Consider the following 18,426-nt stretch of genomic DNA (forward strand, 5'->3'; position numbering starts at 1 on the left):
CTGCACTTTCTTATTTTGGCAGTGTGTGCTCAAACTTTTCTGCCAATCGCCAGTAAAACGTTAAGAAGAAGGAGTTATATATCTGCCTGATATAAAATCAATTTAGAGTAAATGATCATATTTCCAAAACATATGTCGAAGTTGTTTTGTCGTAACATCTGTCATCAGAGCCCTGCAACAAGCATTAAACCACAGCGTGACAACAAAGAATTGATAAAATGTTTATTCTATTTTGGTTTTGCATATTTAAAGTATTTTCGCCTGTAAACATGTTTAAAACAATATTTACATTTAATCAACACTTTCAACAGATTGCCATATACAAAAGCCTGGAGACCTCTGTCAGAGTCTGGTTTTGCTGCACAGTCAGTTATGCAACATTTGACACAAAACATTTTAAAAGTACAGGAATTTACACAGACACATCAGCAGAAACAAAGCTAGGCAAAGGTCTGCAATTGCTTCTGTAGTCATGCAGTACCATCAATATAGCTCTGTTCTTTTTTTTTTTGTGAAATACTGCAGTGTAATTTTGATTGTACTATGTGAAGCATAAAAATTGTTACCCATGCTGTTGTTAAAATAATAACAATGTTATGCCACAATGCTTAATTAGAGATAAGTGGACTAATACAATACAGCTTGACAGCAATAAAAGCCAAATAGCAATTTTCAAATTTTACAGAACGACTGGCTAACAGTAGTCTAATAATGAAAAAAGTAGCCAAAATTCACTCTGTGTGCAATATAATGCAATGTCCATCTACAGGCACTGAAAAAAAGCTTCAGCATCTTTATTTTTTTCTTTTTGTTCTTTTTGTTTCACAGAAAACTGAGAGGTGAGAAAATAAAACATACATGGAGTGATATTGATTAAGAATACACTAACGTGACAATCACAAGGTCAAAAATTGCTTCCAAGCGTGCGCTCCTCAACTTTCTGCATTGAATGTACCACACCCCACAACCTGTTTCTTGTGTGATATTAGTCCAAGGCTTAAGAGGTTGTCAGGGCAACAGTTTGAAAATCAGCTGTACATACTGTAAGCATTTTTAAAGGAACACAAAAAAAAAAAAAAAAAAAATCCCCCAAATGCAAAGTAAACGCAGTAGAAAACCTTTGAGGCAAGATCAAAAATAAGAGTAATGAGAATCTTGGATGCACAGGTCAAATTGGCATCAATGTAAGAAGTTCCTGAAGGTTTGAAGAGACAAAAAAAAAAAAAATCATATTTGTCTCCAAGGTTGCATCAGGGAGCTGGAGCCACAGGCTGGGTGAACTCACTGGACCCCACCAGAGGGAGGCGGATGGTTAATGTGAGTGGATTGAGTGTTAGCAGCAGCCTGACTTGCTCTCAGCAGCTATAGTCTCCTGGTCCAGTTTGATCCGGTCTCCGTTGCTCTCCTCATACGGCAAACCTTTATCATTCGCCAGGATGTTCTCTACCAAGAAACGAGCTGCCTCGTCTACGTTGATGTTGTCCTAATAACGCAAGAAAATAGTTCAGTAAGATGGAGATACGACAACATGATGTTAAATGACACGCACTACTAAAAGAAATGACAGATATGAGGTACAATAATTTCAAAACAGGTTTACGCAAGCCATGGGAACAACATTTGTTTGCAATTACAATTTCAATTTGGACAAAAGCTTTAAATGACGAACGGACATTGACTGCCAATGCAAAATATACCAAAAAATAAAGTTTTGTTCTTTCCAACTGAAATCTTGGTTCTGTTTTGCTTTTAGACTGTACACTGGAACAATTCACATTGTCGTCTGTTTTTTTTTTGTTTTGTTTTTGTTTTTTTCCAGCCAACAGAGAGAGTTTTCAAGTATTTTAATTACTTGAAAACTAGAAATACACCACCTTTTTAACTGTGGTAAGCTTCCTGGTCATTTCTCCTGTCCACCATTTTGTATTTGGGTTGGTTGTGTCTGTTCTGCCTTGACCTGGTTTTCTATTGCTTCTTTGCCTGTGCAACCAATGGGTAAGTGGTGTCCGTGGCTGCTGAGAACAAAAGGATTATTTGATGTGCTTTTTATAAGACATCATTAAATTGGGACAAAATGGCACTGATGTATTGAGAAGTTTGTTTTTGGGATCAAAATGGAAGTAGGTGGGGGGGGGAATCAACTCGTGGGTCGAAAATGGGTGTTGAAGATGGAAAATGAGTGAATTGACCTGGAGCAATCAGATGCTAGTTTAAGCTGTCAGAATATTCTATCAAGCAGATGGCTGTTTTAATTGTTTAAAACTGCTGACAATGTTTTTTTTTTTTTTCTTTTGCAGTTGTTCATGTTCACTATGTTCATGCCTGACCTGTGCTGCAATTAAAAGGCAACATCTAAGTGGATCATCTAAAGGATCATTTTACATTTGTTCTCATTAAGTCTTGCAAAACTGATGATATGCCAAAAATAACTGTACAGTGAGAGATAATTATTTTTCAAAAGTAATTGCTGAATACAATGAAATGTTATTTGCATTTTAGTAAAACTGAAATTATTCTTCAGTGTTTCTTGGATTTCTTTTGGATCAAAAATAACATTATTTTTGTATTTTTTTTATGTTGATTAACTTCTATTATTTTCTAAAATACATAAATAAATAAAAATAAATAAATAAATAAATAAGTCCCCAACTTTTCCAGTAACAAGGCCATACATTTCAGACTCATATTTCAAAAATCCTCCAAAAACATTGATTTACTTCACCAAGACAATGTTATTTTATTGCTTATGTCCTTGAGAACACATTGTTCTGTGAACATTTGGCTCCCATTAAGAGAACTCCCATTCCAGGTTTTTGTGGGTGGGGTTGTACACTAACGTGACCAGCGCTTTACTGCACTGACAGAAAGGAAACTGCTCTGCAGTCGTCACACACCCACACACTTCACATGACACAGCTCCAGGGGCAAAAGTTTCTTTGTTTTTGTTTTTTTTCATAATTAGATCAACAGAGTCAATTCATTCCAAACACATCAACACATCTCTTAACAGGGAAACAATAGCCAGCTATTATTCAAAATGTAAGGAGGCCTCTTTCTTGGAGTGTTTCCTGTTTAATGACTTCAGATGTTTTCCTAGAAAGACTCATAATGCCAGTGAGTAAAAGGCAACAGTAAGAGGAATTATGACAGGAAATATGGATGACGTTTTCCTACTCTCTTTTAGTTTTAATTGTGAAATGTACTTCTCTGTTGTTCGAAACACCCATTAGTAGTGATAATATAAAATAATTTAAACAAACAACACCTCCCCCCAAAGATATAACAAAAGTAATTTGTTAAAGTACTACCCCTTGAAGTACCTATGAGTTGTGCACAAAGAGAATGTTTTGCCTATTTTCAAATAGCTCAAGCTCTGAAAGACTGAATAGAGAACATCAGTGAAGTCTTGCCACATATTATGGGTGCAGGTCTGGACTTTGACTGAGCCCTTCTAAAAGATGACCATGTTTTGAATTAAACTGTTCCATTGCACCTCACTGTATGTTGACAGCTTTTGCCCTGCTGTGAGGTGAATCCCCATCTCAGTCTCTTTAGGACATTCTAACAAGTTTTCTTTCTTTCTTTTCAGGTCTTAGAAAAAAAAATCACTCATGCTTGATTGTTAAGAGTGGAACAAGGCAAAGACTTGTTGATTCTCAGACATTGTTGGCCTGTGATTCGAGTTTCTGGCAAAGTACCAGCTGACAGTCATGTGCTTTTAGTCAGGATTCCTATCTGGTGACAATCAAAAAGCTCTAAATGCTGAACTGCTACATCCCCCATGCAAGAAAACCCTCTGTTTTGCTTTTATGTTATGCACAGTTATAAACAGAAACTATGGAAGCAAGAGCTTCAGTTAGCCAGATTCTACTTTACGAAGACAGTTATTTGTGACGCCAGCAGAAGGGGAAAAAAAAAGTACGAAATTTCCTTTATTTGCCAATCTCAAACCAAGCCATGTGATACCATATTAAATCTTTTTTTTTCTTCTTCTTTTGCTGCGGTCTGTGTTTACCAGACCGGTCTAAACACTTTTAACCAATGTGGTTGCTTGTTTCAGGCACTAGCTGTTGAAAAGTTCATAGCCAAAAAAGAGTTCAGCATTTTGTAATTTCACAATAACCACAGGAGCAGAAGAGGCCAGGCTTCTCCACAGGATAACTTTGGATGATTTCCTGTCAGCCAGTGGCAGTAAGGAAACCATTCAGGAAGACAGCGACACATCCGGTGACAACTTTTGTCTCTTCTTGGGTCATGTAAAAAGCTCACATGGTGAAGCTGTAATCTCTCTTCAGCAACAATCACATCATGTCATGATATTAAAACAACTCCAACACTGGGAATCTAATGCTGCTGCAGAATGATTCGCTATGAAGGAACACAATGACTCAACTAAAATAGAGAGATACTGAATGTGAGATGAAAAGAACACATCAAAGGTTGAACACAAAGTCACTACATTGATTAGCAAAAATCGCAGTTTTACATTTTGTAACATTAAAACCAAGAACCTTGATAGATCCTCCTGTAATTTAAAGTGCAATTAGATCTTCACATTTTTGTTCATAATTCACTGCAGAAGGAATATTTTAAAAAGCATTTAAGTAGAATGCATAGACAGATTTTACCTCCTTTATGGCACCGATGAAGTTGCAGTTTGCCAACAATTGAAAAATTGTGTATTTTGCATCACACAGAGTAAACTATATACTATATGGAGGCTCGTTTCCCCAAATTTGCTGTGAAGTTTATTAAGCTGCTGATTTTTATATTAAACCAGTATTACAAATTAAATTGTTTTAGATCACAAGATCAGACTGCATTTAATAATAAACAGTTGGGTGAATGTAGCTCTAATGCAAAGTGTCTGAGTTGGTAGCATGACTAGAAAAGCACTATGTAAATTTATTTACTAGGTTTCTTCTGGAAAGGTTGCTGATGCAGAGTAAATTTGGCCCATGGGCAACTCCTGGGGAAATTCACCACAACTCTGTGTTTTCTCAACTTGTGGATAAACTAACTTTTGCAGTTTGTTGGTTTTGTCACCATTCACAGACTGATAGATGTCAATAATTTTGTTTCTCAACTGTCTTTGATTTTTTTTTTTTTTTCAAGACTGAGGTGTGATTTCCTGCTTTTTGGGACCTTTCAGTTTACTTTATATTGTCAGAAATATTTTTATTGAACTGATTACTTCATTCCACTGGTCTGGCATTAAATGTGTTTGGTTTTGACTCACAAAACTGAGTAAGACCTAATTGGTTAATCAAAACTATTTTATCATTTTAAAAGTATGTTGCTTATATATCATTTAATTTTTTTTATTTTTATTTTTTTTTGCTCTTTGTTGAACATTAAAGTCAGTTTGTGGATCTGAAAAATGTTAAGTGTGACAAAAAACAAAAAACAAAAACAGAAGAAACCTGTAAAGTGACAAGTACTTTTTCCAAGGCACCACATGTGGGCTATTGCTTGTTTCTCACCTTAGCTGATGTCTCAAACCAGCCCAGAAAGCCTGTCTCTTTGCAGAAATTGTCCATTAGTGTTGAATTGTTGACGCTGTCTTTCTTCTGGTCACATTTATTGGCGAGGAGCACTGCGGGGATGGGGTTGCCATTAGCCAGCTTCACTTTGCTGTCCAGGTCGTGCTTCCATTTAGACACGGCTTCAAACGTGGCGCCCCTCGTCACGTCAAACACAACAAATGCCCCGACGGCTTCCTTGTAGTACACCCGCGTCATGTTTCCGAATCGCTCCTGCCCTGGAGGGATGGAAAGAAAGAGTGAAATATTTATCTGTGGCTACAATCTTGGAAGAGTGCCATAGGTTTAGAAAAATACGAGATTTTAAACATTGCTGTTAACAGAGCTGTTATAGGGCCTCCTCTCCATTTAAATTCAAAGAACCACCACTTCCAACTCAACATTTATATTCATGCTGCATTGGCGTGAAAATGGCTGCAAACAGTTGCAAAACTGTGCAATGGTGGATTTTTATTTATTTATTTATTTTTTTTTGTAATAAGGCAGTGCCTGTTAATTGTTATTTAATAATTGGGAGGTTTTTGAAATGGCTCATTTTCCAGACATCAAGAGACATGAACATATCCCCGAAGAAATGGCAGAAGGTTATTTTATAACTCTTGGACAGTTTCTAGAATCAGCACAGAGGTGATTAGATTGAGTCCATGCATACAGGTTCTCCAAAGATTTGTGGCATGTGACAGATTTAGTACATAACTTTTTGCTCTATTGAGCCCATTAAAGAACGAAGACTCTACAGTTAGCGTATTGAGGAAAAGACAGCCGGTATATCTTTGTCACAAAAATAGGAAATGGGTTTAGAAAGCAATTGAGGAAGTGCAAGCAAAGCTCCTCCTAGCACACTTTCACTTTGCAGCATAGGTGCCTTCCCAAGCTCGCAGAAAACCAGAGAGGTGTGTTGCAGTGCAGGTTTGCGAGAGAGAGCGAATCCACTGTGGGGACCACAGGCCTGGCGGTAATAGCTCATAATTGAGAGTCTAATTTTAGCTGATATAACCCCAGGTGAATTCACCAGAGACACGACACAGTGGGATAAAGAGCCGATGGACTGAAAATAAGGCTTTTATTTCAGACTGTACAGACCGTGCGTCCAGAACTGAGCGGGCCAGGGCAGAATGAAGACAAAAATAAAGGGCCTCGTCATTCTCTGTGAACCTCTGCTCTTGTTAATGGGCTTGCTGAGTAAAATGCAACAATTATGCCAGAATGGGTTGACATTTTCGCACAGCATCATCACTGTTGGTTGGTGGGCCGGGGGAGGAGAACCCTGAGGAACATCACAATTCAGCACACTAACTTTAGGCAGCAGGCATAGCAAGTACAACAAGGATATACAGCCACATTCAAAAGTTTCAAATCTTATTAACATTTTGCCACCTTCACACCACAAGTGGTGAATGCATTTATATGAGTCTCCCTCTATTCCATCTTTGAGGATGGGATTCGACCAGAGCCATTTTTTTTTGTTTTTTGCTAAGTGAGGCGAGATTGGAAGTGTCTTTCATAGGCAATTTCCAAGCCTTACCACAGATTATTTGGCTTCATTAACCTTCTCATCTTCTCTGAAAAGCTTCACCGTGGCTCCAGAAAACATCCCCCTGCCACAATACAGCCACCACCATGTTTGACAGGGGACAAGGTATACGTTTTTCACATTTGACATCAAAAAAGTTACATTTTAGTCTCATCCTTATTTCACGTGTTTGCTGTGTCTCCTCCATGACATGTAGTAAACCCTAAACAGACTTTCTTTCAGCAGTGTCTTTCTTTCAAGTGCTCTTCCAGGATGTGGGATGCAAACTGATAGTTAGTAGCTCCTCCAGCATTATCACAGGGCTCTAGATAGAAGAGCCAGTGATCCTTTCAAGTGTATATAAAAAAGGATACTCTTCCTCTTGACATGTAAGTGGACTAAGTGATTATTAAGTGAAAATGTCAAATTTACTTTAAGGCTTCTCTTTTTAGTTTACTATTAAGACATATCCCTTTGTTTGAAAAGTAGAACTGGAATATTTTTTTGGGAAATTTTGCTGTCAATTGACCTTTTGTTCAGGACTTCCCCTTTTGTGTACCCTCCAGGCTTCATATAATTAATAAAGAAGTTTACTTTGATTCGTTTTGATTCATAACATTTCTGCCGATAACTGTATAGGGTCAATATTTTCTTTTTGTTATCAAATGGTTGCTGAGATACTGTTTAGCCGCCCATGCTCACATTTTTCTGCTTATATTAAACAACCTTGTTGATATATAATGTAAAACTCTACATTTAGCACACGTTTCGACGATGTCGTGATTTCCACAACAAACTATCAAGCAGGGGGAAAAAAATCTGATCAGCAAAAATCCTTCTAATGGTGCTCATACTTTTCTGCTTTATTTATTTAATTTGTCATCTTTCGACATATTCAAGCAAAGGAAGTGAATATCGCAACAAGATTTGTCTTGTTACGTAAGGAGAAAACAAAATTACACTGCAAACATTAATGAGTGTCATATGCCGCTAACCTAATCAGCAAAAAACATGGGAATGGACTGAACTACAATAACAATAGAGTATTTACTCAGCGGATGCCACAGAGGAGCATGAGATGCGTGCTGCTACATAACAACGCACAACATAAAGCGACTGCCAGCAAACTAAAGAAAAAACATACATCTGAAGCTGTACATTAAGACGCAGAAATTTAGAAGGAAATCAGCAAGTTTCATAAGATGAACTTTTTTTTTTTTTTTTTTTTAGCTCAGTTTCCCAAAGTTACAAGAACTGGTGCATGACCTCAAGTAACAATTAGACACCCTGGTTAGATGCATATCAGTCAGACCTCCTGCACAACTACTTTATGAAACGGCTAAGTTACAGCCACTGGTTAATCTGTGTTTGCTGCGTGGGAGAAACAGAAAGAAAGCACAGTCTCATCATTATCCACAGACCCAGCAGCCCCTGCTTCCTCTATGGTCATACACACTCTTGTGGGTGGGTTACTATAGAAACTGTCCAAGCCAGACGTTGCAGCGGCAACAGCGGCAGCAGCCTCCATCTGTTAGGGAGCCAACCGCCTGTGACCCTCCTCGTACCCTCCACCCCCATCCCAACAGCACTAAAATAAGAAAAGCAACACAGTGGCTCTGTCTTTAAGGTAGTCTTCAGCAGGGATTCCATAGCGAGACTGTGAAGAACACATGACCGACACGTTAAAATTCCTCTGAGCAGCATGTGAGGAAAAGCTGCAGCTTACTTAAGCGCTTAGCAAAGACTGAGGGAAAAATTCCATAACTTCAAGTGCAGCGTTTCATCTTTTACGTTCAACTGAATGCATTACATTCGAGAAAGTGCAACTGATGTCTTCAGAGTAAGAATTAGGTGTCAGAGCTGCAACAAAACTGATCCACAATAATCAGGAAAAACTACAAAAAGGAGCACCAATCTGTAATGGGCATCCTAATCTTTCAGTGTGCAAATATTTCAACACTGTGGCAATATGGACTTAGAGGGGATTGATGAAAAATTAACAGTTGTGCCATTATTCCATTCAGTTTGCAAACTGTGTATCAGTAAAGTTATGTGTAGTGAATTTATAGGAATGTGGAGCAACACAGACCATTTGTATAGTTGCTAAGTATGAATCATTAATCAGAAAAAATGCAAATATCAGAGTAGGTTACTTTAAAGTGTCACAAAGTTTAAGTGTGAGACAACGTTTAAAGAAAATCCTGATTGAAATCTACAGTTTAGCAAAAACAAAGAGCTTCATCATAGTGAAAGCACCTATTTTTGTGGCACTGGTTTTCAAATACACATTTGTATGTTCGATCCACCGAATCCAGTCTAATGGTTTAGTGTTCAGAAAAAAAGCAGACAATCTTAATCAAGCGTTATTCAAACTGAAGACTGTGGGGAAGTAGGAACACAGTGTTGTCACATAGCCTCTTAGAGCATTAATCAATCAGCCCACTTTCCAAATATCTGGTCCTAATTGGTGGCATTTCTAATAGACCAGAAAACCTACAGTGGATGTAAGGCAGACATAAAATAATCACAATCACAGGAACTAGATGATAGATATTGCTTCTAAAACATGCTATGATTATCTAAATACATTTCATTTAATGGGTGAATCTCAAGTAAAAACAAAACAAAACAAAAAAAAACTTACACTTCTTTAGCTTTCCCTCAAAAGAACCTTTTTTTTTTTTTGCTAAGTTGGTTCCATCTTTTAAAGAATATGGTTGACAACTTGTTAGACATTAAAAGTACATTGGTATGATTTAAAATACATTTTAGATTGTGTTAAGTCATGCACTTATGACAGCGTAATGCAAAAGAATTTAATTAACTTAAATTGCTGTATTGCATACTCCTGTGCCCTTAGATAGATACAGAGAATTTGCTGAACACACAAATCTCACATCCTTCTGAAACTTGTGTTGGCTGAGAGCAAAAAAAAAAAAAATCCCCAGCAAAACAAGTTTTCACCTGCACGTCAAAAATGTCTGTATCCTGTTTTTGGGTGTTCATCTTTCCACTGGAAAGATTTGGACTATTCTCCCTACAACTTCCACCACGCTGTAATCCCTGAAAGAAAATCTAAGCATTTAAAGACTTGGCTTTGCCTCTAAATGCTTTTGGGTTTGCCAAAATATTTGAGCAGATTGTAAAATATGTGGATTGATGTTTGTTTCTTCCAAGAAGGACTCCAGCATGGGGATAGCAATAAAGACCTTTGCTGAAATATCATTTCATCCCCCAACTTTTCTCATTTTATATGATTGTGATCTTCTACAGCAGGAACCTGAACTGGTGCTCTGTTCCTACAGACTTATGCTAAATGCATGGGGTAAGCAGTTTGACTGAAGGACCGTTTCTCCAATCACAACAATGGTCTCATTTTCTGTCAGAGACAAGAGAATTACAGTTAAGTGAGGACAGTGTGCTTTAAGTTAGCAAAGGCTACAGTAGAGTCAGGTTTGGAAAGAAGAACACAGTCATGTCGAATGAAATGGCATCTCATCTGTCTGATCTAGTCTATTGCTCAATTGGCTTTCAGTGTATGCGGCACATCTCAGCACTTTGCAGCCGTTATGGTTTATTTATCTACAAATTGATCTGAGCTGTAACTCGTTCATAGGAAGCAGAGAAAGTAGAGCAGGGATTTTTTTTTTGTTTGTCTCCAAGGGGCACCGGTGTTGTCATTTTCTAGACTTCACTAGAAAGACCTTTTGAAGATACTTTACTGTCTGTGCAAATACCTGCCTTTAAATTGAATAGTTTCGGACGGCGCAATGGGAAAGGAAAATGATGTTCTGGCACTACCTTGAGTCAAAATGAAAAATGCAGCTGAAGAAAATATCATCACCAGTTAAAAATTGCTGACCATGTGAATTACATGGCAATCACATGTACACAGTCATAGCCATGACTCACTGAAAACATTTGTTCTGTCATGCTTTACTGTCGCTGTCTACACTTTAGAAGTATCGCTCACCTCGGCATACTGGACGCATAAAACTGAACGTGAAACTGTCAGTACAACCAACTCACTGGTTAATTTGTCTAATTGTCTAACAATTGACAGGACTTGATGTCCTTTAAACTCTCCGTCATCTCCTCATGCTTACCCCCTATTTTTCAACGCACCAATGTACATAAAAAACAATCTGACAGCAGAGGAGTTGGTTTATATATGCATATACATAGTAGTTGAGGATCTATTTGTCAAAACTGCCAAAATATTATCAATTAGACAATTAACAAGGAGCATGACTACCATTTGCATTTTATGAAGAACCTTTATTGATCCTGGTGTCATTAAAATGAAGATATTTCTTTTCAAAAGAAGCACGGATCTGAAGGCTACAACACATAAAATAAGTAAAAGAATACAACAATACCCTTTACAAATACAACTTATATTTAGAATAAGTTCAACTTGTCAATTTGACAGAATTTGTAATTGGTCAATAGCCTCATTTTAGCACAGGAGCTCAGACACAACTTCCGTCAAACCTTTACGGCCCATCCTGCTCTCTGATCCTCTTAAAGTTGAAAATAGGAGTGCAAATTAAGCATTAAGGATATCCTATATGCAGAATATGTTATTTTTGCAGTGGGTTCCTGTGGGAGCTTCTGGTCCATATTTAAGATCGCTGAGTTAAAGTGTTAAAGTTATAACATTCCTTAACTTTACAGTGTCAGAGATTAGCTGTTCACAATGTTTTAAGAGGTGTGAACAAAGGTCAGCTGGTATCAGGTGACTGGTTGTGAACGCCGAAGACAGTAATGACCCACGTTGCAGGTGATGACCATACAATCGTCTACCAGTTCTGCCGAACAAGATGCATCCTCGTTTTACAATATAGCATAGTGATAATCACATCCTGTCCGCAAGCTAAAAACATCCCAGCGAAAGTAGCAATTGTGTTTGAAAAGGGGCTGGGATACTCTCCAGCTTCATACTGATTTCCTACCTCTTATAAAAGCCCCTGATTACTATCATTCTACACGGACTGTAATCACAGTTGTGCTTGTTTTAACAAAAAATACACAACTCAGAAATTGCTTTCTCTGTTTCCAAGATAAATTCTCCTTCCTTCTTTTTCTGCATGACCAAATCACCTATAGGCCATTCATTAATGACTCATCTAATTTACCTTAAGCTGTCTCTCTTACACCCACGTTCAGTTTTTTTTATTGTTTTATTTATTTTTTTATTACTTTCTCTAAGTCATCTCAAGTTTTATTGTAGATGTGGGCAACATCAAGTTGTTTTTAGTTGGGAGTAAAAATCTGTGCTCTCTCAATGTATGCAAATGATTCATTGTCTCGCCACAAAAACATCAGGCAAAGTATCATGTTTTTTTTTTTCTCTTGCAGATGTTCTGATTAGGTCCTGATTTGCAGTGACAGGCAGTCGGCCCACCCTGATGTTTAGTCACGGATGCCGTGCACACTCACTGAGCTTGAGCTGCGAGGGTCTGAACGTCAGCCTGGACTGCCAATCCGCTTCTGACAGAAACTCAAGTTGTTGTGACGACCTATCCAGCACCCAAACGTTCGCCCCCTTTCTGTCACCGCTATGAGCAATGGAATATATATATATATATAATAATAAATAATTTTTCAATTTTTGAAAAATTGTCACCGCTGTCACCGCTATGAGCAATGGAATATATATATATATATATATATATATATATATATATATATATATATATATATATATATATATATGAAAAAAACAGAAGCCTTTATAACCATCTGTCCCGATCTGTCTCAGCATATGAGGTTTGTTTGATTGAGGGAGTGGGTAAAACAGAATATGTCTAGAGGCAGGGCATATTTTTTCCTTCCAAAGGATAAAAAACTGTTTTGAAAAAGAAGTTTTAGATTTTAAATCTAACCAGTGACGCTCTAGAAGGAGATGCTGTCATGAGGAACACATCTAGAAATAATAATAAAAAAAACCTCCTCATGTGACTTGTGTTTTGAAATAAACCCAAAATGGCAATAAGTCACATTATTGGAATCATACCAGCACTCACAAGAGCTTAGTGCAAAGCTACAGGAATCATATACCCTAACCCTAAGGATTATTGTAAGATTTTGTGCTGCACAATACCAGGAAAAAAATATGTAACTTTGAACATACTGCTCAACAGTCACAATATACACGGTCACTTTCATTAGTGGAATACAGAATATGAATACTTAAAATATAATGTCATACCAAATGCGGCATTTAAAAACTCAATTGAGATTATCACAGTGCAAACACTGATATTACTTTCACAATTGTTGACTGGGAAAAAACAATTCAAAACAATGTATGAGCTGTAACTGTACTGCCAAATCCAAATGCCTCCTTGAATGCCCTTTATGAATTCTTTACATACGTCTTTTGTGATATTAAAAATCTGCAGCAATGTGTTCCAGATGTAACAATTTTGAAGCACTTCACTTAACTTTAAGTCTTCCTGAGTTCAAACTTCTCACAAATTTGCACATTTCCATTGTTTAGCTAAAATCCTAGAATCCGTAGGATGTACAACAGATCAAAAGAATATTGTCATACAAAGGTATCAGTCAGGATAAGGGTTCAAAAAGTACAGCATCACATACTCATGCAACTTTTATTTTGATTATTTTCATGCACTATACTGCCGTATGTTAAATTGGACTGTAATTTAAATAAATAAGTAAAAAAATGCTTTAAAAAACTGCTTGGATCTTTCTTTTTAAAAAGAAACCATCATTTAAAAGTTTTAATTTATTTTTCTATTTTAAAATAATTATAAAAATGACATATCTGCTTAATCAAATGAGATTTGATCAATATCTAATTAAGTAAACAGACTCTACTCTACTTTAATACATTTCCAAAAGTACAGTATTAGCCTATAATGAATAAAAAAATTACATGTTTTCCTTTCTTGGTGTTTTGTTAAATTATGGTCAGTTTATATTGTTGCTTTAGATGCACAGTTAGATGGTCTGTCAGTGTAATCCTGCAATGTTTTAGTGCAGAATTTTTCCAAGGACTAATCACAGCAAGCACTCCAGACCTTAAGTCAGCACACCACTGCAAAACTGCATTATCTTCACAACCATGTTAGCATGACGTTTTGAGGCATTAGGTCATTAACAAACACTGCCCTCTGTTACTAAGATCAAAAGTCCCTCTTTGATTGATCTGACCAGTGAACATCATTCCAGAAAGCGTGTGTGTTCAAAGGTCTGTGTTAAAATATTAGTATTTATGGGGCCCCTGAAGCCCTGGGGGGCTTTATTGAGCCACTGACTTAATTTGGATTAAACAGAAGTGCAAATAATTGACATTCATTTTAATTGTATTTTTTGATTTGTTGTTTTTAAGGCTGGTTGTGGGTTTAAAGAGTGTTTCACTGGCGATGTTTTCCAGTAACATGTAATTACCCAGTAATTTTTTTACACTTCCTGTCTAATTAACATCTTTTAATACGGTGGACCGCCGGTGGACCGCCTCGGCACCCCGACAGGGCTTAACAGGTTTTCTGGGGGAAACCCTGATGTTGATACTTCTAAAATACAAAAAAAACGAACATGCACCACTTGTTTAATTATATTCCATTTATCTACAATCACTGTTACAGAATAGATCAAATGTTTGGTTTTTCAATGAAATGTATACAGTGTATCTTAAAAGACAGAAATTTGTTTGCTCAAGGCTCAAGCGTCTTTTTTTTTGTTTTTAGAATTTATAAAAATAAAAGATTTAAAAATGTAAAAAAAAAAAAAAGTACAACAAAAACTGTTAAGTCTGTAGAAATTACATTTTGCTTTTCCAAAATGACTGAAGAAAACATACACATTCAGAGGCCCTGTGCCACATGATCTTCCACACACAATGATAATTAGCATGAATCGGCCTCATGACTTTCAGCATGCTCATGAGGGTTTATAACCAAGGAATTTCAAAAGTCTTGATGTCAGACATATTTTTAATGATAAAAACAATCATATCAAGCATAATAATAAGGAAAGGGTTTCATGGAACAATGCAGACACCATCTTTGTTCATGCTGACTGACCTGTGGTAACGCCTGCCTGGCTACAGCTATAGTGAATTGAAAGCTTCACGCCGTCTTTGCTCACTTCCTCATTCATCGGTCTTTTCAAGCATGTCGCTTTCTTACTGTTGTGATAACTCTGCTATTTTTGCATTGACATGCCAGTATCAGTTGCCTGGCTGACTTCGTAAGGGGTTAACTTGCATTTACCCGGCTCCTTTCAGCTTGCTTACTCAAGCTGCTGGAATGCAACAGGTTGGCAAGCGGGCCAAGTCTGGCAGCATTAAATAAAGAAGGTTATTTAAGTTGAAACCAAAATTAAAAGTCAACAAGTTATCATAAGTCAATGATAATTTGGCTGTGTTTGAAAATAATAAACCACAGCAGGAAAAATATGACTATATCCTTGAGCAAGCCCATAAACAGTTAATTCCAATGGTTCTCAAACATTTTACCACTTACTTAATTATGTCTGTCCTAATAATACCTAGACAGATACAGCAGTCATTCATTCATTTAACTGATATCACTTTATGAACTGTTCCTATCTGTGTAGGAACAGTACTGTGATGTAATGTAGCTGTTGCAATTTAAAGGAGCCAATCAATGCCTGGACTTTGTTATGAAGCGGTAAAGCAGCAATTTAAGACATTAACAATAAAAAAAAAGACTAAAAGAGAAAACTTTCTCCCTCATTCTTTTAAGAACAGACGAAAAGACAATTACGCTGCAACTGGACTTGGATATTTGCAGTTTGTTCAACAAAAAAGAGAACGAAAGAAAAATATTTTTCAGCCATCAGCACTGACGTTTTTCTCTATTGCTCTCCTCATTTGAGAAGTTGAGCACAGGTCAGTGTGATTAGACAACTTATTTGTTATGTCATTGGCTCTACATTACAAATAATTAGCTAAAAATTACCGCTCAGGACAGCCCAGGTGCCAGTTTTACGGGCACCACAGTTTGAGAACCCTGGTTTTATTCTAACAAAAGATATGTAAAAAATAAATAAAAAAAACTGAGAGGAGCCAACTCATTGAGGCGGCGCTTAGTCGGTAATAACAACGTGACCTACATTCCATTGACAATTATGAGCTGCTGTGATCATAAAGTGGAAAACACAATAAGCAGGCATGAAGGCTGCGGGAATTTCCTATCTGGAGTCTTTAAACTCACGGCCTACCGGAATTAAAACAGTTTGGGGGGTTTTCATTCTGTCTCCTTGCATATCAGATTTAGCGTGGCTGTGACACATTGCATAATTTCACGGGTTAACTGTCAACAAGTCGCAAATAATCTCTTAACACTTATCTGCTAAAGAGGAAACCTCAGTGACACAGGACTCTTACCCACACAACGTTAGAAATAGCATCAACTCCAAGCCAGATGATTCTGTTTTAATCTAATTTACGAAATAAGAAGTGAATATCTTACCTGCTATGTCCCACAGCTGCAGACGAACCAGCGTTTTGCTGTCCCAGTTGATGACTTTTAGAGCGAAGTCGACTCCGATCGTCGCCCTGTAGTGCTGGGAGAAAAGCTGGTGGACATAGCGTTTGATGATGCTGGTCTTCCCCACTCCCAATTCCCCGATGACCAGCACTTTGAAGAGATACTCCTTACACTCTGACACCGAGCCTCCGGCCATGCTGAGACTGAAAGCTGTTAGCGAAACTTTAAGCAACTTCTGCTTTCACGCTGACAGGAGCCGAGGAGAACTGGGCAGGTCAGAGAGCTGGGCCGGTCAGGGAGTCCCCCCAACTCCGTCCCTCCTTTTTCCACTACTTTCTAATTCTCCGTTTTTTCTCCTCCTCCTTCCTTCCTTCTTCTCCTCCCTCTGCCACACAGAAACCACCTGATAAGTCATAGGACCCGGAAATGTCGAGTAAGTTTGACATGCTTGTGCATTGAGTGCCATAAGCCTTTGCTGCTTATTATAATAAGTGAGACACTTTTCTGCGCTTCTCTGCTCCCCGGTAATCAGTCACTAAAGCCAAATCGTCTCCTCAACGTAATGTTATTTTTATTTCCTGAATCAATAGGCAACATTTAGGAAAGTTATACACATTTCTGTTTATAAAAATTGATATAAAGCAAACTGAAAACTTCTTACAAAGACATTTGAATGTAATGCCAAATCATATTGTTTTAATATTTCTTGAGTTAATATTAATAATTTCTTTATTTTTTTCTGTACTGTCCTTATGCACAAATGATAACAGGGTTCACACAGTTCTGTGTTCCTGGTAACAAAAAGACAACATAGCCTTTAAAGGATCTTGACCACATGCCACAGTATATTTTAAGGAAGATGTATCAAGAAGTTAATGCTGCCCAAATTTAGTGTACTTTTCCTTGTTGTAAGTACACTTGACTATACATGGGGCTGTGTGATTTGACACAGCAGTTGTTAGTTTTGGGAAATTTTGTATGAGCCATGTGTACAAATGTAAATACGAGTTTATCGGATCATGGCTTTTGGATATCTACTTCCCAAGTCCCTGCAATTGTCATGATGGTATAAAATCAAAGCTGTTTTTTCAGGGGGTTTTTCTTCACTTACATTTACTTTTTACGGAGGACAAATCCTGCCATAATTAAGAATAAATGCAGATATCCATGTAATAATAAATAGACTACTGTACTAACCTCGTGAGTTACATTTAACACCATAATGTTGGAAACATGGCTCAAATAGAATATGCATAAGCAGTTTAAAATATGTAAATTGCAGCAATTTGGAAAGCAATTGTGGGCAGTGACCAGACTTCTAGATATAAATAATTTTTATTTTTACAGCATTGTTCATGTCCAGTTTACTCAAAACATGAAGGCCTATTTCACTCTAGATTCAACAGTGTTAAAACAGGTGGCACCTTGTATATTTTACATCAGCTTAATTCATTAAACAACTTACACTATTTTTGACTAAAAACATTTGGAAATACAATACAGTTGCACTACAGCATGAACCATGTAGTCCTTTAACTTTGAAATTATTTTCCATCTTAAAGATTTAAAAAAGTAAGGGTAAGAAATCTAGTCTTAATTAAACTACTTAAGTTTATAGCAAGATTTAAGCGAAACTGAAACATGTATAATCCCATTACAGAAAGCAAGAGGATACAGTTAACTCAAGTTAGCTTAAAAGTTACCAAAAATTCAAACACACAGCGTCTGCGGACAGTTTCAAAATGTATAAACTTTTTTTTTTTTTTCTGTTCACATTCTAAATATATAAACATTTATTCATATTACAAACATACCACCTGTGTGAAAAAAAGCAATTGATGGCTTTAACAGTATTACAAACTTGGAGAGCTTGTACAACTTGTAC

The 18,426-nt window shown here is 37.0% G+C and overlaps 1 protein-coding gene across 1 annotated transcript; it reads right to left on the minus strand.

Moving 5' to 3' along the window:
• Nucleotides 1–208: 208 nt before the first annotated feature.
• Nucleotides 209–16,930, minus strand: rab32a (RAB32a, member RAS oncogene family). Its single transcript, XM_015005242.2, has 3 exons — nucleotides 16,524–16,930; nucleotides 5,484–5,761; nucleotides 209–1,483 (listed from the first exon to the last, which is right to left on the minus strand). The coding sequence occupies exons 1-3, from the start codon at nucleotides 16,735–16,737 to the stop codon at nucleotides 1,334–1,336; spliced, it is 642 nt and encodes a 213-aa protein (XP_014860728.1). The 5' UTR covers nucleotides 16,738–16,930; the 3' UTR covers nucleotides 209–1,333.
• Nucleotides 16,931–18,426: the final 1,496 nt, after the last annotated feature.

This window comes from Poecilia mexicana, unplaced genomic scaffold, assembly GCF_051168715.1.
Source record: "Poecilia mexicana isolate PSO_F unplaced genomic scaffold, ASM5116871v1 scaffold_21, whole genome shotgun sequence".
NCBI lineage: Eukaryota > Metazoa > Chordata > Actinopteri > Cyprinodontiformes > Poeciliidae > Poecilia > Poecilia mexicana.

Excerpts from the sequence above, each read along its gene's own strand:
- rab32a (XM_015005242.2), bottom strand. The coding sequence starts at position 16,737 with ATGGCCGGAGGCTCGGTGTCAGAGTGTAAGGAGTATCTCTTCAAAGTG. Across the intron at positions 5,762-16,523 it reads GCAGCTGTGGGACATAGCAG|GGCAGGAGCGATTCGGAAAC; the intron begins GTAAGATATTCA and ends CCATCCCTCCAG. Across the intron at positions 1,484-5,483 it reads GGTTTGAGACATCAGCTAAG|GACAACATCAACGTAGACGA; the intron begins GTGAGAAACAAG and ends TTGCGTTATTAG.